This window comes from Pongo abelii, chromosome 3 (genome assembly GCF_028885655.2).
Source record: "Pongo abelii isolate AG06213 chromosome 3, NHGRI_mPonAbe1-v2.0_pri, whole genome shotgun sequence".
In the NCBI taxonomy this organism is placed as follows: Eukaryota; Metazoa; Chordata; class Mammalia; order Primates; family Hominidae; genus Pongo; species Pongo abelii.
Genome location: NC_071988.2, coordinates 207,067,565 through 207,091,628, shown reverse-complemented (window position 1 = coordinate 207,091,628; position 24,064 = coordinate 207,067,565). Strand labels below are relative to the sequence as shown.

Here is a 24,064-nt window from a genome sequence, read left to right as displayed (position 1 = left end):
AGGTCTGTTTAAAGGAATCTTCTGTGCTGGATCTTTACACTGGGCTTGTGCCCACATTTCCTTGGCCATTGTTACCTTCCCTGTCCTTCTGTGGTTTTAAACTCCAGGTTTATAGGAAATTCAGAAAACCCAGCTGAGCAAACCCACTTTCTGTAAGAGTGGGGAGGAGGGTGCACAGGAGTGGCTGTAGAGGAAGGAGAAGCTGGCTGTCAGTAGTCTTGTGTGTTCCCGGCTGGGAAATACTGGCTCCTTAAGCCTTTAAGCCAATTGAATTATATTTTTGGCAAACAGCAGCATGATTTATATGCCCAGGCTATAAATTTCCTTAGCTGTTTATGTGGAAATTTGATTTTGAAAGAATAAAGAAATATTCAAACCAGAACACTATTGGAATAAGAATACAATCTGTCTGAGTTTTACCATTTGTTAGCAAGTGTATGAGTCTTAGTCCTTTTTACAGACCCCTTGGCCTAATGCTTGTGTTCACATACAGCATTGAAAGGCTGTTTATTGTGCCTGATTTTCTTTGGATGTCGGTCTGCCTCCATTTTTAAATACCCCAAGTGTCTTTTCCTTAATAGCAGTTAAATAGAAGGGAAAAGATTTATAATGCTATCAGTGTCTGTTTAAGAGTTGTTCTTCACACAGATCTAAATGAGCTATTGTCTTAGTTCTTTATGCATAGACTATAGTTTTCCTATGTATAGCATTAATCAGTTTGTTCAGTGAAGTTGGCTTGCAGCTTGTTACCTGGCTGCCATCTAAGAGGCATAAATTAAACTGCTATAGTTTGTCATTATCACCTACTAAATATAGGAATTTGGCTGGATTCAAACCCTTAGTATTATAGATTAGTATCTAATGAAATGTTCTTGTACACATGCTACTAAATATATAATTTTCTGAAGTTTTTTTTTTAAAGTGTTCTTTCTTAGATTTAATAAACTTTCTTGGTGTAATGCAGTCTATAGCGTGGCTACTGCTGATGCTTGAAATAGACGAATTAGTCCCCTGTGTCTGACTGTATTTGTTTACAGAGGAATTATTTAAGATTCTCACTCAGGGATGTGATTCTGTTGAACAGCACCTGCAAATTCACACAATCTAGATTTTATGGGAGTTACTGTAGGAGCTTTGGGGAGAGAAGAGAGAAAGGCATGGCAGTGTGTGTCAGGGGTGAGTACTTCCTATTCAGACCTGGAGTGCTGCAGGGTGATGAAGACAACTAGAGGTGGAAGGTTTTGAGGGCAAGGCAAGTTTGCACATTATATTCCTAAGGCTGCTTTGAGGTTGTGGAGTTCAATACTGTTTCTGAAATCTGAACACTCAGTGTCAATAGGACATGGACTTGATTTGTCTGCTTATCCTGCCTGGTGTACATCCCTTCCTCAGAAGGGCCTTCCCCAGTGCCTTGCAGACCTTGCTTGTTTGATTTTTATCTTCCCTGCTAGAAGGTTAGCCCATTGAAAGCCTAGACCAGGTCATCAACACTGTCTCCCCAGCGCCTGGCCAAAGCCTGGCTCACAGTAGATGCTCAGATATGCAGAGTGACGGGAGTAGCTCAATTCCTATGTATTCATCTAGAATAAATCTGCTGTCAGCATGCTCTGGGCAATCTGTTTCTTTCTTGGTATGCCTTACCTTGGTTAGACATACCACCCAGCATCCTATCCTTCATTTCAGTGGTTTAAAAAATATATGCCCATTGTCTCTTACTGGGAAGCTGAGCAGAAAGAAAACAGTGTCTGTTTTCAGAACCGGTCCTGGCAGCAACACTCACTGATGCCTGTCCCTGCCCATGGGTGGAGCAGTGGGGTGACTTTGCTGCTGGCTGCCCATTGGCCTATCCTCCACCCTCTGCTCTCCTGAGAAGTCAAGTGTGGATTTTGTCTGCTAGTTACCTTTAGCCCAGTGGGCAGCAGCGTGGGGCTCGGCATGTGACTTATGCCCTGAGAGACCTTGGTAGGCTGGGGGAGCGTGGCTGAGCCCTGCTAACCCCCACCCACTCCCAGGCTCACTGCCCTCTTCTGTGTCTGCAGTGGGGTGTCACCTAGCAGTCAGCTGTTGGTGGCACAGATGGTGAGTGGTTTTATAAGTGCTGGTGCCTTCTTTCTAGAACCATGGCCTGAAGAAATCTGCTTATCTGTTCTTTCTTTGCTGTCATGGTAAACCTTGAAATTTCGTGTGTGTGTGTGTATGTGTGTGTGTGTGTGTACACTTACATGGATTCATTGTAGCAGAGATTGAATGAGCAGAACAAATACATTATGTTGGTTCTGGTAGTATTAATGGCCTGTGAAACAGAGACCATTACATTTAAAATTAATTTCATTTAAATTTAAACTTTAGCAGAAAATTTCTGTATTTTAACAAAGAAAAAGAAATGCAAATCAAAACCACAATGCATTTCTCTGATGACCAGTGATGATGAGCATTTTTTCATGTGTCTGTTGGTGGCATAAATGTCTTCTTTTAAGAAGTGTCTGTTCATATCCTTTGCCCACTTGTTTTTTTTTTTTTTTGTAAATTTTTGTTTTTTTCTTGTAAATTTTTTTGGGTTCTTTGTAGACTCTGGATATTAGCCCTTTATCAGATGGGTAGATTGCAAAATTTTTCTCCCATTCTGTAGGTTGTCTGTTCACTCTGATGGTAGTTTCTTTTGCTGTGCAGAAGCTTCTTAATTTTGTCTGAACACTCCTTGTAGGCAGTGTTTTTACCTGCGTGCTTTACTTGTTCTGCACTCAGGATGAATCACAGAGCGTTGGTAGAGGAACTAATCATAACATCTAACATTTTTGAGCACTTTCTAACGTATGTGAGATCATTCTTACCTCTTTACGTGAGTCACTTAGCAGTTAGAAAAGCCCTGCGAGATAAGGTGCTATTTCCGTCTCCATTTACAGATGAGGAAACTGAGGCACAGGGAGCTGAGGTCATTTGTCCCAAATCATACAGCTCATAGGCCAGGGAGGCAGAACTTGGCTCTAGCATCTAGGGTCTTTTTTTTTTTTTTTTCTTTTTTGAGACGGAGTCTCACTTTGTCACCCAGATTGGAGTACAGTGGCACAATCCTGGCTCACTGCAACCTCTGCCTCCTGGATTCAGGCAATTCTCCTGCCTCAGCCTCCTGAGTAGCTGGGATTACAGGTGCCCACCACCATACCCGGCTAATTTTTGTATTTTTTGAAGAGATGGAGTTTCACCATGTTGGCAAGGCTGATCTCAAACTCTTGACCTCAAGTGATCCACCTGCCTCGGCCTCCCAAAGTGCTGGGATTACAGACGTGAGCTACCGCGCCCAGCTGCATCTAGGATCTCAAATACTATTCTGTATTTTCTCTCCAACACTGTGCTGTATTCCCTCTTTAGATATCTGGTGGTTGGTTTAAAGTTTATTGCACACCAATTTATCTGTTTGTTTCTTTTGGCTATAATGTCTGGGGGAGTGTTAAAGAAACTGATCTTACGAGAATAGCCAACTATGGGTTTCCCAGCATTTATATTGCCACTATTGTGGTGTGAGGAGTACAGGAAGGTGAAATTTAGATTGGTGTGTTTAACCAGTTTGGGAACTTGTTCTGAGATCTGTTGAAAGAAATAGAAACTGATGGCCCTTAGGTGGTTTGGGCTTGTACTTCCCCTTCACTCATATTCCCATTAGCCTTGACAAGGAGAGTCAAGTGTTTTTGATTAGGTGGATGGACGAGAGCAGAGACATAATAGCAAAGAAGAAAATAGAAACTTAAATCTACTTATTTGAGTTTTTATGGGAAGAATTCTTCCTGAGTAAAATCTTTTTAATATGGTTAATGAAAGGAAGAGAATGGGTTTTTTTCAATACAAGGTAATGGAGAAATAGAATGAAAATGAAATCCTAAAGTGTTTTTAGAAAAATGACACTTGACAGCCAGAAAAAGCCCCAGATCATTAGATTGTGGGTTTAATGCCTGGACTGGCCGAGCAGCTACCCAATTAGATGGCTGGCCTGTGGGAATTTTGGAGTTCTGGAGAGGGGTCCTGCTTCCCTGGAACAAACGTGACATTTTTCTCTTCCAACAGAATTCAGCTTAGAGAACTATCAACACAGGACAATGCAAGCCCACGAGCTGTTCCGGTATTTTCGAATGCCAGAGCTGGTTGACTTCCGACAGTACGTGCGTACCCTTCCGACCAACACGCTTATGGGCTTTGGAGCTTTTGCAGCACTCACCACTTTCTGGTACGCCACGAGACCCAAACCCTTGAAGCCACCATGCGACCTCTCCATGCAGTCAGTGGAAGTGGCGGTGAGTGGAGGGCCCAGCCTGCCTCGTGCGTTTTCTCCGCATTTCCCCAGATGAGCTGAGCCCTGTCGAATGTGATAGCCATCAAGATCACAGTGACAATCAAATATTTGTTTATAACTGCACTTTGTAAATGGAAATGTGCCAGATTACTGATGGTGGTAAATAGAGGTACAGGGCAAAATATAGGCACAGGGACAGATGAGAGGGTGTCAGTTGGGTGTCTACCTCCTGTCACATGGAAGATCATTCTAGAAATGACATTGAGTTTCCACACTGTGGTAGGCACTGTGGTCAGCCTGGAGGATTCCACAAGGAAAAATACAGCACAGAACCCCTGTTCTCACAGGAGTTAGATTCTGGCAGGAATGAGAGTTTTTAAACAAATGTTACCAAAAGAATGCGCTCGTGGTACATCTGACACTGAGAACACATCCCTAGGCTGTTGGAAGGGACTTTGGGATTTCAAATAGAATAGGGCTGGAGTAAGAACTTGACGGAAGAACACGGCTGCGGAATTCAGGGCAGGACATGAAGAAACAACCCTCAAGAGGTGCGTCTGGCTAGGTTGCTGAGCGCTGTGGTTGTGTGTGACTTGGGCAAACTGGAGGCTGTGCTCTCATGTTAGGAAAATGAAACTGGAATGCGGGCAATTAGGGCTTAATAGGTGGGATGGCGTAAGGAAACCTTAGGATCCTTTCAGGAAGATTCTTAGTGCTCCTGCTCTCCCTGCCTTCCCTAGTGAGAAAGGCGGGGTGTGGAGAAGATGAAGAGGCCGCATGCTCACTGGTGCTTCCACTCCTCACCTGTTCTTTGGTTTTCTCTGTGGTCGCTTGCTTTCCCCTACCCAAGTCAGTCACCCTTCAGTGTTTCCCCCACTCAGCAGATATGCAGAAGAACATTGTGAAACACAAGGTCCCCCCATTTACTGCTTCCAGATGTAAGAGATGCAAGGCCTTCCCCACCCTCCCGGGCTGACCGCCGCAGAGGGAGCTTGTGCCCTTCCACATAAAGCCCTGGTTGGAATCAGCATTTTTGTTATTTATGGGATTCTAGGTCTTTGTTTTATTTTAGACAAGTTCTTGGATTCATTAATGTGAAACTCTTAAAATATATAAAAGATTCTTCAGTCTAATTCATGCCAAAATATAAATATAGAATGACTGAACTGCAGCTGAGAAAAGTTAACTTTCTACTTGATTTCTATTTAGAAGGTCAGGGTACCTTAATATTTCACCTCAGCGAATCACATAGGCTGGGGAATGAGTGGAATCTCCCTTTTCCTAAGGGATTCCTGTGAGGTTCTGGCATTCCTTCTCTACTGGCAGAGCACCTGATGTATCATGGCAGCGCTGCCATCTCTGTGAAGAGTTGTTGGCAGGTGCAACGTTAAGACATGTATAACTTAGCAGTAACTGTAAGAAATGAGTAATTCCTGTTATATGAGAAATTGTGGGGGCACTTACATGTGGTTTTAAGACTTCAGCTTAGCATAAAGGCATTGTGCCTTATTAAAATAATTACATATGTTCTCTCCAGAACAATTTAAAACTTGAGATATGCAGCAAAAAATGAAAATCTATAATTTTACTGCCCAGTATAGAGGCTTCCTGATTTTTCTCTGTTTATAGACATTGATTTAGCTCTGATTTTCAGAATTTGTGGGGCTTAGAAATAGATACTGAGCTTGCTTTGCCTTTTTAAAAAAGAGGTTAAAAATTTAAATTTAAAAGTAGCTCTGGAATTATGGTGCTTAATAATTACAGATGTTTTGATATAGCTAGCATCATCCTATGGACACCTAGGGCAGGGAAAGAGGAAATTGATTCACTTCATAAGGTACCGGTGAAGAGCCTGTGCATCTGGCACTGCTGCGGGGGGCTGGTGGCTGGAGTGGAATATTGTTGCTGTGTTCCTACTTTGAAAACAAGTAAGCAGGGTTTGCCAGTTCCCACCCTCACTCTGCACCCCCATCTCACATGCACAGTTTTTATCACCCTCCTTGTCCGATAAAGTTTACATGGATAATAAAATGAGAAGAATCCGTACTTTTTGGTTTGGCCACTTCTCATCACAACCCACGCTGGCTGTTTCCCAGCTACTGATTTTTAAGGCAGTAGCACAGAGGTTCTTTGTAAGTTACACCTTCTGAAATTTCCTTTTAAAAACCAGGATTGTAGGGCTGGGTGCAGTGGCACATCACTGTAATCCCGGCACTTTGGGAGGCCGAGGTGAGAGGATTGCTTGAGGCCAGGAGTTTGAGACCAGCCTGGGCAACATAGCAAGGCCTCATCTCTATAAATTTTTTTATTTTAATTAGTTGGGTGTGGTGGCTCATGGCTGTAGTCCCAGCTACTCAGGAGACTGAAGTGGACGAATCATTTGAACCCAGCGGTTGGACACTGCAGTGAGCTATGACTGTATCACTGCACTCTAGCCTGGGCAACAGAGTGAGACCTTGTCTCTAAGAAAAATAAAAATCAGGGTTGTAAAGAGGAAGTTAACACTCATGCTGGTCACCTCTAATGAAGACCTAAATTAGAGAATGGGACAGACAAGCTGGGTTAGGAACAGAATCCAAAAAGTGTTTCCTAAGTGTTGGAGCCTGGACTGATCAGGGCCCTGTCTGGAGAACCACGTCCTTGTGTCCATAGTAGCAGCTCACAGTCATAACTGCGATGCCCTGCGTGCCAAGGAAGAACTTCCATCTTCTGAAGGATTTTGCTGCTGCTGCTCTGTGACTTTGAGCAATGGATGGAAGCAGATTTTGTGGGTTTGCTTTCTTTTTACATCACTGTCACAGATAATGCAAGATTTCCAGTGTTAGCCAGTGTTCCGGTTTAGCCTGGCTAAATGTTTTAGCCTGTTCTCTGAGATTGAAGCCCCATGGCCCCCTAGTGAAAACGATCTTCATTGGAGTGACTGGAAACCTTTTGGGATTGGTCAGAGCCCAGACACACGTGGTTGCAGTTAAGCAAAGTACAGGAGCATGTTGGAGCGGAAAGGGACCAGGGAAAAGAGGGATGGGGGCAGATGTGGGACTGGACTCCAGCTTAGAGCAGGCAGCCTTGGGCAAGTTCACCAGGCTTTTCTGACCTTCAGATTCCTCATATGGAAAACAGAAGTGACAGTACCTTGGACTGAATAGTTATGCAATGTCTGCTTGGCCCACAATAAGTGTGCAGCAAATGTTAGTTTTTTCCCTTTGTCTTTTAATCTTCATATTTTATACACAAGAAAACTGAGTCCAAAGAGGTAAAATTATATCATACAGTTAGTAGAAGGTCCAGAACTCTGTTATGCTGCCTATACTTTGTACTACTGTAATATAGTAGTAGAAAGTTGTGTATTATAACTAGAGCTTTGGGGAAGGGGGCAGTAAGCCAGGATAGAAAGTTTGGATCTGTCCAGATCAATATGAAGAGTCAGTGGCTTGAGCCTCTGAACCCAGGAGCAGGCTTGTTTGTTTGTTTATTTGGAGACAGGGTCTTGCTCTGTTGCCCAGGCTGGAGTGCAGTGGTGTGGTCATAGCTCACTACAGCCTCAAACTCCTGGGCTCAAGCTGTTCTCTCACCTCTAACTCCAGAGTAGCTAGGACTATAGGCATGCACCACCATGTCTGGCTAATTAAAAAAAATTTTTTTAGAAATGAGGTCTTGCTATATTGCCCAGGCTGGTCTCAAACTCCTGGGCTCAAGCAATCCTCCCACCTTCGCCTCCCGAAGTGCTGGGATTACAGGTGTGAGCCACAGCACCTGGCCTAGAGCAGGCTCTTTTGAAAATGGATATGCAGGCAAATGAGTCTAAAGGTAGTGATGGAAATGGAGGAGCAAAAGGGACAGGTAAAATAAAAACAGAGTCTAGGTTCTGTTGGGTATAGGATCAGAAATTGTCAAGAATCGGGTAGTGGGCTGGGCACAGTGGCTGATGCCTGTAATCCTAGCACTTTGGGAGGCCAAGGTGGGTGGATCACCTGAGTTCAGGAGTTCAAGACCTGCCTGACCAATATAGTGAAACCCCGTCTCTACTAAAAATACAGAAATTAGCCAGGTGTGGTGGTGTGTGCCTGTAATCCCAACTACTAGGGAGGCTGAGACATGGGAATTGCTTGAACCTGGGAGGCAGAGGTTGTAGTGATCTGAGATTGCGCCACTGCACTCCAGCCTGGGCAACAGAGCGAGACTCCATCTCAAAAAAAAAAAAAAAAAAAAAAGAATCAGGTAATGGTGAGGACTGGCATGAAAGGGGCACAGGACTGTGAAAACCTGAGTGACTCTGTCCTTCCCTCATCCTCTATCCCTGAACCAGGTCAGACATAGATGGAATCAGAGCAGAAGTTGGTGTTGATGTGGTTTCAGGTCCACCTGTCAGAGTTTGAGAGATTTAGGCCATGAACCATTATGAATATAGATGAGAACCTTTGTAATTGCTGAAGGAGGTAGTAGTGCAGCCAAGTCCTGTGTGCAAGACCTGCTGCTCCCAGTTAGTACGGACCCCTGTGACATTCACAGAAGCTCAGAATGTCTGAGATGCTCTGGAGGCTACCTTATCTCCGTCTGCAGCTACAACTCCAATGATCACAATCAGTGCTATGCTGGCACAGCCAGCCTGGCCCTGCTCTGGATTGGAGGCATCCTCAAGGGCTGCTTCCTGTGGAAGCAGTTTCACTGGACTGAGGGGAGCCACTGGAATTTTGGATACTGTGCCTTAGGGTCACCCGGGAATGGGAACGGTTGCTGTGTGGCCCTGTTTGCCAGAGGGGGGCCATTGGTGATGAGCCCTATGCAAGTGGCACCTGTCCTTCACCTGCTCCTTCTAAGCCAGCGGGATGGAGACCCTCCAGAGAGAATATGTGAGTTCCTGTCCTTATGAGAGACGTGGTATGGGCATTGAGATGACTGACTTGTCAAATTAGTTCAGAAAGATTTTTGACAACTACTACAAGATCATAATGTAGTTAAACAAAAACCTGTGATATGTGTTATTTGTTTGTTTTTAGATATTAGAGAAGGGAATAACATTTTAGCAAGTAAAAACTTTTTTATGCCTTCAAGTCTTTTCTAAGACTTGATTTTAAGAATATCGGAACCTGGATTAAGGTTTACTTCTGGTGACTAACCCAGTTAGTCTATCACAGATTCACTGTTTAGATTGTTATCAGACCTTGGTTCCAGCATGGGTTCATATCTTCTAATACACAGAACCAGTTCCTTGGGTATAACTGATCTTGTTTCCTATTTGGATGACTAAATTCCACACCAAACGATCTCTTGACCTCCAGGTCACATGCTGGCCGGTGGCCCTTTTGCATGAGAGATTCAAATTTCTACATCCATATGTTAGCATATATATGGTTAGCAACTTGCTTTAGCATTTTAATCCTGTGCTTCATAAAGCCTGCCACAGAGGATGTGGCACTTTGGGTTTAATTCTCCGCAAGTCACAGAGAATAGTTATCAGATCTATATTCATTCAGCAAGGACTTGAGTTTTTCTGGCATGATGTACATAGTACCAGGGCAGAGAAGGCTGCTGCCCTCAGGGAGCTCCAGGCCAGCAGGAAGTATCACTCAGACCCCTTGTCCTTGGCAGAGGGTGAGAGCCATCTTGAGACTAGAGCAGTCAATGCAAGTGACTTGTTTTCATGCCATAGAACTACAGCTGTGGGTTCATTCTCAGGTAAGGATTTGAAAGAAGCAAACTAAAGGCAGCATATCCAGGCTGTGGGAGCCGTGCTCAATCAACAGCATGGTTTACAATTCAAAAGTCACACTCCACCAGAGGCCTTCTCAGTGTCATGACCTGCATGAACAAACCACAGACCTCCAACTCACATGCACACTGCAACAAGGACTGGCATCCTTCGTCCATGTTTAGAGGGTGTATATGGAGCATATTACCAAGTAGGATTTCCCCGTGTGGCTGGTGGAATCCCTCATTTCCACGTAATCATACTTCACACATGTATGCATGTAAAGGCCCACTTGCAAACTGGGAGAAGTAATTTTTGCAGGAGAAGAGAGCAGCTTGTTGATTCATAAGTTTTTATGAAGACTCAAACCAGACTTGTGGAGGTGAAGCAAGTGTGGGCCTATAGGGATCATGCCAGTGGAAACGCTAAGGGCGGCGAGACACCCTTCTGGACTTGAGTGGCTGGGGCCTGCTCTGAGCGGGAGCTGTTGTTGATCTGGGCAGGATTACACGTGTCTGTGAGGTAGACATTTAGAGACAAGCCTTAGTGGAAACTGCCAGGAGTGGGCAGGGAGGGCGCTGTCCAGGAAGGGCAGCTGGGGTTGAGTTGGATGGTGGTGTCACTCGCCCTCACTGACAACCAGCCTGATGGGTCTGAAGAAGGAGTGTCACAGTCAGTTGCAAGATGAGGCAATAGATGAATGATTTTGAACCAGGTGGGGAGGTATCAGGTGAATGCTGAGAGGAAGGGACAAGTATTAGGAACAGTAGTAGCATCTGGTTGTTTCTGCAGTCATTTGTAAATATGACCTAATAAGTACTGTTTCTACAGTCATTTGTAAATATAAACCTAATTCTCATCTCTGGGAAGCTTAGGAACAGAAATCAGTTATCTGATGTGTATTTAACTAGAAGCATGTGTGAGACTTCAGAAGAATCTCCTGATCCAGTGCTCTGGCTACATCCCTATCCTTCATCCTTATGGAAATCTGGGCTGTTTTTAGGCATTCACTTCCATTTATTACCATGTGCGATTGCAGATTCCGGGTCACTATTCCCCGTGGCCTGTTATTCCATGGTCTTGATAGCAACGTAATTGTGCAAATGGTCAAATGAAGATGGGAGCAAAGATTTCCCCTTTTAATTCTACCCCTAGCAACTTTGCTGACGTGGCACTCAGAGAATTCCTGAGAAGTATTCCAGCATTTGAGGACATTGCGGCAAGCGGTCCTGGCAGTTGGGGCAGTGGGGTGGTGTATTAGTCAGGGTTCTCTAGAAGGACAGAGCTAATAGAATGGATATATAGGAGTTTATTAAGGAGCATTAACTCACACGATCAAAAGGACCCAAAGTAGGCCACCTGCAAACTGAGGAGCAAGAAAGCCAGTCCGAGTCCCAACGCTGAAGGACTTGGAGTCTGATGTTCGAGGGCAGGAAGCATCCAGCATGGGAGAAAGATGTAGGCTGGGAGGCTAAGCCAGTCTAGTCTTTTCGCATTCCTCTGCCTTTTATTCTGGCCGTGCTGGCAGCTGATTAGATTGTGCCCACCCAGATTAAGGGTGGGTCTGCCTTTCCCAGCCCACTGACTCAAATGTTAATCTCCTTTGGCAACACCCTCAACAGACACACCCAATATCAATACTTCATATCCTTCGATCTAATCAAGTTGACACTCAGTATTAACCAGCATAGCTGGGATGGAGAGAGTATGCTTAGAGGGGGTGTTTTTGTTTAGAAATGTTATTCTGACAGAGTGCAAACATCAGCATTTTCATGCCTTGAGGTAAACGTCAGCACCTTTTCTAAAACTTAATGAGCTTCTTAATAACAAGTTATGAAAAACCTTGCTAAATTACTTTTTCTTACAAATCTCACATTACAGGAAACAACTGAGTTGCTTTCTAAGAGACTGTAAGACCTGTCTGCTGACTTAGGGACACTTTTAGGTGGCTGAATTAGGTGGGAAAAGTGTTAGAGCTGGTAATGAGCAGTGGTGGTTGGGTGGGGCGACCTGCAGGGTGAGAACTGAAGGCAGAGTTTCTGATCTTTATGCCAAGACCAGGCCACAGGAGTATTAAGTGCCTGGCTTAGGAATTCAAAGAAAGAAAGAGGTTGATTGTTATATTTAAAAAACTATTTCCGGGCTCCCTTTACCCAGGAAGAAAAACTAAAGGTCCCTACAGATACATAGGGAATATGATAAAGCAGGTCTGAAAACACAATTTGATTTTGTAGAAATGATGTCGCTTCTCACAGGCTTCATTAAACAGAGAACGTGTTTAATGACAGAAACGCATAAATGACAGAAATGCGTGCTGTAATATTTACTTATGTTTAAAAATAGCCGAATGGAACCAACTGGTGCCAAATGAAAAATGACCAGCGTAGGCTATGTTTCTTGACAAAACACCTTCAGCACCCATTGTCCAAAAGCCGACCAAAGGTAGTAGATAGGAATGTGCCTCCCTTTGAACTAGGCAGAAGTGAAGCAGATGCCTTGTATATTCAAATGGTTGGCATGTAAAATTTCTACTGGCAGTCCTATTTTCTGGAACAATGCGTATTTGTAGGAATTTGGACGTTGTGACTTCAAATTTTCTTCCCTTTCATTGAGGCGGGTTTGTGGTCAGCTGATTTTTTTTCTGGTGATGAGATGTTTTGCGAAGTACAGTGTCAGCCTCCTACCCCCACCCCCTGTCCCTCTTCAGCAAATCCTCTGATTGGGATAGTGGGGAGCTGGGAAGTTGGAAACTGGAGATGAACTAGGCATGAAAAGAAAAAAGGTTCTGAGGGTTAGGATCAAGTGTTGAAAAATCAGAAAACCCAGCCAGGCACAGGTGACCTGGACCCCGCCTCCTCAAGGATGAAGGATGTCTCCACACACAGACGAAGGAGGTGTGGGCATGCTTGGGACCTGCCTGCGAACCGCCAAGCAAACCTTGACGTATATGGATGTCTCGTTGAACTAGGTTCGAAGCTCCTCTCCACTACGTGGTGGACATGGGACTGAGAAGGGAAGTGGCCCCCCGAGTCTGAACTTCCTCATCTGGAGAGGGGCTGGCCTTTAGCAGGCTCCGTACACATTCGCTCACCTTCCATCTTTCCTGCACACCGGTGTCAGGATAGTACTGCCCTTCTGTGCTCAGCTGGGAGGAAAGGATCTTGGGAAGTCAGCTAGTTCAATAGTGAGTATGAATAGTGAGCGTGAGGCCTCATTGTTACCTTGTGACATTTACAGTTCACTGTATTGGGGGGAATCTGGGAATTTTAAAAGTATCTGTCCATTGTCATTTACAAATTATTGTGGAAGGGGAGTTGCCAGGGGCTGGCCTTTAAAAGACCTAGTGTAATATATCAAAGATGTAGTCTGCTAGATACGAGAATTGATGGCCAGAGTTCCTCTCTGAAAGGTCACTGGATGGAAAAGTAGTTTTGTGTCTGTTTACAAAAAGAAGCACATGACAGAGTTCTGAGCAGGCTAAGATGCGTGTAAAATGTAAATGCTGGGAAGGATACGATTGGCGCTCGGTATCCGTGGATTAAAAATATTCCATGGAAATAAATGGATGGTTTTGTCTATTGAACATTGCCAGACATTTTTTCCTTGTCATTATTCCCTGAACAATACGGTATAACAGCTACTTATTTACATCATATTAGGTATTGTGAGTAATCTAGAGACCATTTAGAGTATACAGAAAGATGTGCATAGGTTATATGCAAATACTATGCCATTTTATATCAGAGACTTGAGCATCTGGATTTGGGTACCCTGAAGGGGAACAGCTGTATAGACCACGTGTTAGGTATTAGAAGGAACAAAAAGGAATCATTTTTACCCCTGGACTGTGGTTCTGCATGCTCCCTTGCACCCTAGAGATGGATCCCGCATTAGAACCCAGCCACGTCTTTGGCAGTCTCTTTAGAACTTACTTGGCTCTGCCTCTCCCCCTACTACTCCTTTCCCTCCTCTCTCTCATTCTCCCTTCTCTCCCTTCTCCCTTTCGCCCTGCGTCCACCTCCCTATCCCTCTCCTGCATAAACAATAGCAACACAAGGGACATTTAACTGCTGTGGCCTGCAGATGCCCATTTGGGCATGGAGATGAATGAGCCCATGAGTGGTAAAGCTTGGGCTTTTCTACCCCTAAGAAATCCTCAATGACATCATTTGCTTTTGCACTCAAATAGGGGAGTGGTACAAAATAACTGGCCATTGTGTTCCTGTTAGTCAAATATTGGTGAGAGTTCTGGCCTTGGAAACCTTTGATATGCAGATGTTCATGGTTTTCCTGCCCTTCCTGCCCCCAAGGGGAACTTGGACTTGTTTCCTAATTCAGCCCTTGTGGGGAGACTGACCTCAGGAGGAACCTGAGCTTGTAGAGATGTTGCGGAATATACTCATGACCACCGATTTCACTGTAGTGGGTTTGACTCACCATCTTTTTTTTTTTTTAACTGGGAACACTATGTAACCACATTAAAGAGGTCTATAGCAGGAGGAATAAAAGACCCATAATGCCTGCTGACTTACTGGCTCATGACTGATTTCCTACACATTCAGCTGGGGTTGTCTGCTTTGCTTGTCCTGTTTCTTGAGCCCAAGCGACCCCCACACACTGCCCGCTGATCAGTAGGTTATGTCAGAAGGGCCATATTTAAGCTATTTTTCATTTAAACAGGCGTCCCTAGAAATAGCCACGTGGACTTACCTAATACAGTATTTAAGTCCCCAGCTTTTGAAGTGATTCTATCTTGTAAAACCTACAGGCATTTTAGAGTCCAATTGTTACAGCTTTGCTTCCCAGCACTCAGCTTGCAACCCCTTGCTTATGTAGATATAACTAAGGTTGCTAACACCCAGTTTTAAATATAGCATTTTTGTTCAAAAAATAGCAACACTGGGCCAGGCGCAGTGGCTCACGCCTGTAATCCCAATACTTTGGGAGGCCGAGGCGGAAGGATCACTTGAGCCCAGGAGTTTGAGACCAGCCTGGGCAACATAGTGAGACCCTGTCTCTACAAATAATAAACAAATTAGCCAAGCGAGGTGGCATGTGTCTGTCGTTTCAGCTACTCGGGAGGCTAAGTGCGAGGATTGCTTGAGCTCAGACGGTTGAGACGGCAGTGAGCTCTGATGATGCCACTGAACTCCAGCCCGGGCAACAGAGCATGACCCTGTTTTGGAAAAAAAAAAAAAAAAAAATTCATTATTGGAATGTGTGGTCTTTTCATAGAGCCACAGATTTTGAGGCACAGATCCTAATGTTTTGTGCCCTTCCCCTTCTTATTCAACCCCCTTTCTTGAAATTACAGTTACACCTGACAACCGAGTGACAGTGTGACCTTTTATCCCGTATCATCCAGCCTTCAATTAGTGTCTCCGTTTGGCAGATGTCTCATTTACTGCTTCATTTTCAAGCTTTTCTCATTATTCTAATTGCTAATTAGGGTAATAATAAATATCTTGCCACAGGTTACATGTCAAGATGTTGCTTTATTGGGGATATCATTCACTTCTTTAACTTTGATTTAGCTCGTTTGCCTCCATGTTTCTCGGATTCCAGAAGATTATATACCACCAAAAACTTAAACCTAACTAAAAAATTATTTAGCTAAAAGTTGGTTATAAAATGGTCCTCTAGAGCAGTGGTTCTCAAAATAAAATTTGGGATGTTGACCCAGGTGGTTGACCTGTCTTGAAGGGATATTGTCCAAAGCTCAGCTTCATCTCTTTTCTGAAGCCTACCCCCAGTGCCCAGTCTTCTGTTTGATTAAAGGGAACAGTTTTTCTTCTCAGCCCTCCTTCTTTCTGCTTACACCCCATTACCTGTCAAATCCTGTTCCTGAGTGCTGCAGCACGCCCAGTGCCTTGGTCCTTCCCAGCTCCCAACTCCCACTGCCCTATCCAGGTCTGTAGGAGTTGGTTTCTCCCCAGTCTCTCCCTTCCCTCCTGTTGCACACACTGCTTACACTTCTTGTAGATTTCTTTCTAACCCGTTAGCCCATCCTCACCACTTCCCTGCTGGAAACCTTAATGTCTCTAGGAAGGTGCTTCTCAAACTTGAGCATCCCCTGGAGGGCTTCTTAAAGCACAGATTGCTGGATCGCATCCCCAGAGTTCCGCATTCAGCAGGTCTGGTGTGATTTGCTTTCCTAACCAGTGCCGGGTGTTCCACAGAGCACTCTTTGAGAACCTTGGCTCTAGGATGAGCCTGTGCACCTGAGATTTCAGGCTTGCTTCTGTCTGTTCATCCTGACTCTCCCTGCACTCTTCTGCTCAACCAGGGCTCCCTGGAGTCCCTGTGGTCACTTAGAGACAAGACGTGGGCTCCTTGAGAACAAGCTTGTGTCTTGTTCACCTTATTCCCATCTGCCCATTCACAGCTAGGGGAACTCCTCCGCAGGGTGCAGAAAGTGGGGTTGCTTTTGAAGAGAGAGCACTGAAAAAGACCATGAGTGCATTTCTGTTGTGCCAAGAGGTACAGAAGGCACCATCGTAAGCAGAGCATCGTGAGGACCTCCCTGTGGGCGGCCAGGCCACCTGCATCTCTAGGCCATGCTGAGACAACCACACTTCACCATCATACTTGGTACTTTTCTTATCTCTTTTCACACCCTCTCATTCTTCCTGTTTTCTATCATTTTGTCCTTTCCCCCTTTCTCTTCCTACCTTAGCCTTGGTGCCTTAGGTGTTTTTGGTGGCTTCATGGGTTGAAAAGGCTTCTGATATTCACTACAAAGCCACAAAATTGCTTCTGAATTTCAGGCTATTTGTTGGAGTCAAGACTGAGGTGATGGAGGACTTGTACTGTAGTTAGAGCATGTTATTGGGTGCACAAGTAATATTCTACACAATCATATTTTACAGGAAAGTTCCTCTTTAACAAAAAATAACCCTGGAAGTGGACTCATGATGTCTCCATTTTACAGAAAAGAAAACAGACTCAGCGATTAAGTAACAATAATACGTGACACTAACGCGAGTTATTCTTCCATTCTTAGGCACACAAAGAATAACGTTTCTGCTTTATAAAGTAGCATGCTGTAGTTAGTAAGTATGTTTGGAATCACAGCCGTAGGTATTAGAAAGTTTCTGCCAAGAGAGAGAAGACATTGTGATGATTAAAAGATATGATTGGGTCATATTTACTCCAGAAAACTGTTTGCAGTTTTGGATCAAGAGTTAAATACACATATGTAGCACACAGTAGATGTTGACAGAATGTCTATAAATGTATCAGCATAGAAAAAAGACTGGGAGGAATTTACCAAACTACTAATAGTAATCATTTTTCCTTGATATTCTTCTGTATCACTTAAATGTTTTTTAAACAGTATATACATTATAACTTAAGGGTGGACAAAAAGCGAAAGAGCTTGTAGGAAGAGAAATGGATAATCCTAATAAAAATAGAAGAGTCCATGGAAACAGATCAGGCAGTCATCACCTTCTAAAGGGTCTCCCTGTGAGTTCATCCCCTGGCACCCATCTATTTCCTCCTCAGCGCTGCCCTCCTCAGCCTGCCGCCCTACTCTGAGACCTAGCTTTTTCCCACTTCTTTTTGGTGTCTCCTGTTTTCTTTCATCACACCTTAAGCCAGAAATGATCTCTTCCACTTTTGGACAGCTCTCTTCTGTTGGTACCAGAAGTTATCATATCATAGTCTTATTTCTCCAAGGGTTTCCAGACTGTTGTAAAAGTGAAGGCCCCTCTCTGAAATTAAAAAAAACAAATGGTAGGCTCTAATGTTATAGTCACTGAGCTTTTATTTATCAGTCTCTAAAGAGTGCTTTTTGGCTTTCTGTGGATGTCTGGATGCTTCACAGTGTCCTTTGGCCCCAGAGGACTCAGCAGCTCACATTGGAGACCTGCTACTTGTAAAGACTACTGCTGCTACTGTGGGAGGCTAGGCTCTGTCGCCTTACCCATCATTAGGAGTTCTTGCACATAGCAAATATACTCAGGAAGCCAGCAGATGAAGACGACTTAGAGAAAGGTGCACAGCGATGTCAAATCTGCACACCTATAAATGTTGCACCTAAAACTAGTAAAGACCTGTCTCTGCACATTCATATGTTTTGTAGCTGATGATTTTAACTGTTAGAGATGCTATGCAAGAAAGTGAAGTTTCTAACAGATTATATTGTGCTTGGTGAGGAGATAAAATAGTGGAAATAGTCTCAAAAAGAATATAGATAACATTTTAGAAGTATAACCAAATGGGGTTTCATTTCCACCAGAGCTGAGCGGGATCAATCTTCCGTGCTGTGGATGGCAGTGGCTTGAGAACTGTCAGTGTGTGTAGTGATGGCAGTTTGTGGCTCTTCTCTTGCTCTCTTTGGCCTTATCCGGCAGGACCAGCACTTATAGGTCTGTGAACCTGTTTTCTCTCTTCAGGCATCTTTCTGACTTAGCTGTGGTCCTCGAAGCCTGTGCTTACCTCCAGGCGAATGATTGGTTTACATCAGCACATCTTGCACTGTAGTCTTTCAGCACTCACTCACTGGGCAGCTGTTCCACAGGTGGCCGCCTGGAGGGGTGCGGATACCACAGGGGCGTATTAGATTTTATATTTAATTTTTAAGCATTTTATTTTTTAATGGACAAATACAAGTTGTGTGTATTTATGTTGTATAATAGGAACGAGTTCAGGACATCTATTTTTAATAAAAATGGTGACTATGTTCACTATTAGTTGGTGACTGTAGTTAATAACAATGCACCATATACCTGAAATTACTAAGAGAATAGATTTTAAGTGTTCTCACTACGAATAAGTGACAAGGATGTAAAGGAATGGATATGTTAATTAGCTTGATTTAGCCATTCCACAGTGCATACGTGTTTCATCGCCTTCTAACATGCCCCCTTTCTGTTTTGATAGGGTAGTGGTGGTGCACGAAGATCCGCACTACTTGACAGCGACGAGCCCTTGGTGTATTTCTATGATGATGTCACAACGTTATACGAAGGTTTCCAGAGGGGAATACAGGTGTCAAGTAAGCATTTTCCTGCATTTGCATGGCTCCCGCTCGCCGTGTTTCATGAAGAATGAGTGGCCTTTCAGAAATGCACATTTGCTCCTATCTTTCGCCTCCTTGGTGTCGCTCAGGCCCCTCTGTGTCCACTGTAACTTTCCCAGAGTCAGTCCCAAAGCTCACTGGACCCTCTAGATGTTCCCTGTGGCCCTGGGGGCTCCATGGTCAAATGTGTGAGTGTCACATCCTGTATTTTATGGTGAGTCACCAGTGCACAATAGGCTCTGACGTTTCCTGCGATAAAGAGGTCTGTTGAACTAGGCCCAATCCGGCATTTTTCGTGCGTACTTGACCATGAGACCCATATTTTGAGAAAGAAATACTGACATCCCAGGATGGCAGTGTTCTGTTAAAGATACTTGGGAAATGTTGGCTCATGGGATTACCCTTAATTATTAACTGTGGTGTAAGAAACCCTGTGATATCCAGCATACCTCCTTTCTAGCCTCTGTCCCTCCCAGGCCTCCTGTATAGGGCCCTCAGGTCATACTGAACTTCCTGCAGAGCCACGACTACCTCTGCTCTCTCCTAGCCCTGAGGCTTTGTGCAGTTTTTTTTTTTTTTTTAGAAATGGGGTCTTGCTATGTTGCCCAGGCTGGACTCAAACTTCTGACCTCAAGTGATTCTCCTGCCTCAGCCTCCCAAAGCACTGGGACTACAGGTGTGAGCCATGCCCAGACTTGTGCACTTTTTTTTTTTTTTTTTTTTTTTGAGATGGAGTTTTGCTCTTGTTGCCCAGGCTGGAGTGCAATGGCGTGATCTTGGCTCACCGCAACCTACACCTCCTGGGTTCAAGTGATTCTCCTGCCTCAGCCTCCCGAGTAGCTGGGATTACAGACATGCACCACCACGCCCAGCTAATTTTGTATTTTTTAATAGAGATGGGGTTTCTCCATGTTGGTCAGGCTGGTCTCAAACTCCCAACCTCAGGTGATCCACCCATCTTGGCCTCCCAAAGGGCTGGGATTACAGGCGTGAGCCACCATGCCCGGCCGTGCACTTTTTTTTCTTCATCATAAAGCTTCTTTCTACCCCCAGCCTGGGTGCTTGATGTATTCTTTAATCTTACAAAACTCACTGCATTTCACCTTTTCTCTAAAACCTTCCTAGTCTATCATTTTCATCCCCTACCTCCAAGTGAGGCATTTCTTCCCTTTTCCCTCCCAGCATGTTATATTCCTTCTGCATAACTCCTGATGGCACAGAGGTGTTTACCTGGCATTCTGCCCCCCTAGCCCGAGCTCCTTGAGAACAAGGTGGCTATCAATCATCTCTTTTCACAGCACTGACAGTGCCTGGCACACAGTGAGCGCCCCACTAATGCATCCTCAGTGAAGGAGGGAGTACCTCTGGTTTCTCCACCCCTCTTTCTATTTTAGCCACTTCATTTTTGCTTATACCAGGTACTTCTCTAAAAATGGTCTTGGAATCTGTGCTTTGTTATTTAAATCCTCTGATGCTTAGCTTTTATTTGGGCCACTGCTAGCTAGATTGTAATCTTTTTATGGTCAGGAACCATGTGGTATTGCTGGCTCTATCCCTCATGATACGTTGCATGTAATATGCACTCAATAAGTGCCTATTGGCCAGGCATGGTGGCTCACACCTGTAATCCCAGCACTTTGGGAGGCCGAGGCGGGCAGATCACGAGGTCAGGAGTTCGAGACCAGCCTGACCAACATGGTGAAACTCCGTTTCTACTAAAAATACAAAAATTAAACGGGCGTGGTGGTGCATGTCTGTAACCCCCACTACTCAGGAGGCTGAGGCAGGAGAATTGCTTGAACTGGAGAGGTGGAGGTTGCAGTGAGCCGAGATTGCACCATTGTACTTTAGCCTGGGCGACAGAGCGAGACTCCGTCTCAAAAAAAAAAAAAAAAAAAAGTGCCTATTGTTTTTTACTTGACACTGGTAACATTGGATGTTTCAGCTTGGCGAGTTTGTCCCAATGTTCCCATAGCAGGTGCATTAAGCCCTATTACAAAGGAAAAGCAAGCTTACTTGTGTATTTTTTAATTTATGAACATTTTCAAAGTTGGTGTCAAGGTCAGGGTTTGTCTGTGATAGTAAATATCCATCAGGTGGATCAGCCTAACATATGGCACATGAAACAGTGTGAGTGTGTGTGTGTGTGTGTGTGTTCTTTACCACCACCACAGAGCATGTATACGGTAAGTCCTCAGTTAATGTCTTTGATAGGTTCTTGGAAACTGCAACTTGAAAACGACTATAATGAAACCAATTTTTCCCATAGGCTAATTGATACGAACAAGAGTTGAATTCCCACAGCGTATTTCTCGTCACAAAAACATCACCAAACTTCTAAATAAAGACCACACTTCTTATATTAAACATGAAATAAATGTGAGCGATACATACATTTAGGAACAATTAATAAAAATAAATAAGATATTTACCTGTTTATTCCAGTTAAGGGTCATGGGTGGCTGGAGCCCATCTGGGCAGCTCAGGATGTCAGGTGGGAAGTGCCCTGGCCAGGACACCCTCCCATCCTCCCATCGTAGGGAGACTCATACTCACACCCACTCACACTCACACACTCACTCTGCTCACCCACACTCACTAGGACCATAGAGATGCACCAGTTCACCTCACAGGCATAGCTTTGGGATGTGGGAGGAACCCAGAGTTCCCAGGAAAAACCACACAGATGTGGGGAGAACGTACAAATGAAATGCCGTTATTTGAGGACCTGCTGTATACATGTAAATGTATATACATTCATCGAGGAGCGTGGTGACTTACATTATGCTTTTGACTCTCCTCTGATCTGAAGACAAGTCACATAACTTTGGTTGCTTGCTCCCCCTGGAAGATGAAAGTCCTTTTATGGATGTGTCAGAGAAGGTGAAGGAAAGTAAGTCCAGTCTTCTTGATCTGTACTCATTGAAGGGAGCTGCTTTGCAGGTCTCGATTTGCTTCCTTTTTTTTTTTTTTTTTTCCCCCAGAGGATCTTTTTATTCTAAGCTTTGATTTTCTTAGGCTACTGTAGAATTAAACTCAAACAAAAGAGCAAGAAGACCCAGCACTTGGATAAGGGGTCAGAAGTTTGTTGAATGATAGAAGCAGCCCGCCTAGAGTTTTTAAACCTAGTACTTTAAAACTGCACCAAGGAAGCCATTTATAAAGATTGAGCTCCCTGCTTCTCAGTGGCTCTCATCTCTAGCTGCACTTTTGTGCCATCGGGGAGCTTCTAAAAAATACTGAGGCCCAGGCCCCATCCCTATTCAACTGAACAAAAAATTCTAGAGCCTGGGTATAATAATAGAGCCTGGTATAGTATTAAGTTCCCCCGGTGAGCCTGCAGCTTAATGACTAGTTCTAGAGCTGGAGCTGGCATATGTTTTCTGTAAAAAGCCTGATAGTAAATATTTTTGGCTTTGGTGCCATATGGTCTTGGTTGCAACTACTCAACTGCAGCCTCACGCAGAACAAAAATGAATGAGTGTGGCTGTGTGCCACTATCACTGTGTCTACAAAAATAGGCAGTGGGCCTGATGTGGCCCTTGGCTGCAGTGTGCCTGTCTCTGTTTTTGAGGAATAAAATCGCATCATTTCATATGACTAATGTAATTTTTTTTCCCATCTGGAAACAACATCTGATCGGACTCATCTTGTATGGCGCTTGTTACAGTCTCTGTAAATTGGAGAGGGTCCGAGAATAACTCTTCCTGTTTTCATCAAGACTGTTTTTAGGGATGGCAAAGAAGTCAGTGTGTCCAGCCTGCGTCCTCCGCAGCCACGTGGCTGATTCCTGAATCTGCGTGTGCAGCACACTGCCGTTGTCTGGGGCATGATCTGTGTGATGGGGCCAGCCCTGCCTTCTGTCCTACTTCCTTAGGTCCTCACGTCAAATCAGAGCCTCCTCACAAACACTCAGACCTAACATGCTAAAGCCAGATGCACTATGGTCCCCTTTTGCTTCTTTGAAACCTGAATAGGAATCGGGAAACATCTCGGTATTTCCTAGCTTCACAGATACCGCTTCACGTCACCTCATTTTGCATCTTTTCTTTGTTTTTGTTTTTCTGCAATCATGACTTCACCCATGTAACTAGGATTCCAGGTAATTCTTGATACCTTTGGTCATCAAAATTTGGACACATAAAGAATTATATTTTCCTTTCCGTATTCTGAATTAGAATGCTTTAGACTTCTTGAAAAGTTTTGATGAATACCTCTTCTGAAAAGGTATCTCTTTACCACTACAGCAGGTTCTCTTTACCACTCGTCTGCTGACTCCTGGTCTAAACCAGTAGGGTGTTAAAGAGGAATCATAAATTAAGTGCCCTTAGGAGTTGGATTTTGCCTTTTCTCCCCTCTGTCCCCCTCTCCTGCCCCACTTGAACAAAACAGAAATAAACAAGCAAAGAAAAAGTCAGACCAAAACTGAGGGAGAAAACATTTCCAATCTGAAGCCACCATTTCTTATCTGAGGACTAAAGTAGAGTCTAGCTGATGTTTAGTAGAGTGGGGTTGGGGTACAAATTAAAATCTAGGAATGTTTATGTATGTTCAGCTCATCCGTTGTTTTTTCTCTTTTTTTAGATAATGGCCCTTGTTTAGGCTCTCGGAAACCAGACCAACCCTATGAATGGCTTTCATATAAACAGGTGAGTTTGTATGAGACAGACTCTGTGGACTCCTCTTGCAAGCAGGGGTGCTTCCGTACGTGAATTCTTGGAGCTGGAAGGTTTCTCCAGAGTGTATGTGCTGGACCAGCTCAGAGCCTTGCTGTAAGCATGGGGTGCCCAAGGAGAAACTTGACACAAAGGTTTGAGGAGAACAAGTTAAGGAATTTAACAGGTGGTTCAAAGCATTGTATTTCAAAGCTGATGTGGATACATTGTGAAGTCAAGTATAATTTTAAAGATAAAATTCTAGAAATTCTCCCGGTCCCCCTGGCGACATAGGATTATTCCTCTCCACTTGAGGGGTACTAGAAAAACTCAGAAGCCGGAACGTGGGAACATGTCTTCATTTTACAGATGAGGGGGACCTGTCTCAGGAAGAGAGGTGACTCACCCAA

At 44.1% G+C, this 24,064-nt stretch overlaps 1 protein-coding gene across 6 annotated transcripts in view; it reads left to right on the top strand.

Annotated features, from left to right (window-relative positions):
• The window catches only part of ACSL1 (acyl-CoA synthetase long chain family member 1), a 72,041-nt gene that overhangs the window by 19,145 nt on the left and 28,832 nt on the right, over positions 1 to 24,064 (top strand). For 5 of the 6 annotated variants that reach the window (NM_001132153.1, XM_054553216.1, XM_054553220.1 and 2 more), the window contains 3 exon segments: positions 4,060 to 4,286; positions 18,861 to 18,975; positions 23,584 to 23,648. In NM_001132153.1, the coding sequence (NP_001125625.1) occupies positions 4,092 to 4,286; positions 18,861 to 18,975; positions 23,584 to 23,648 (375 nt within the window). In that variant the 5' untranslated portion in view covers positions 4,060 to 4,091. 6 annotated transcript variants of the gene reach the window in all.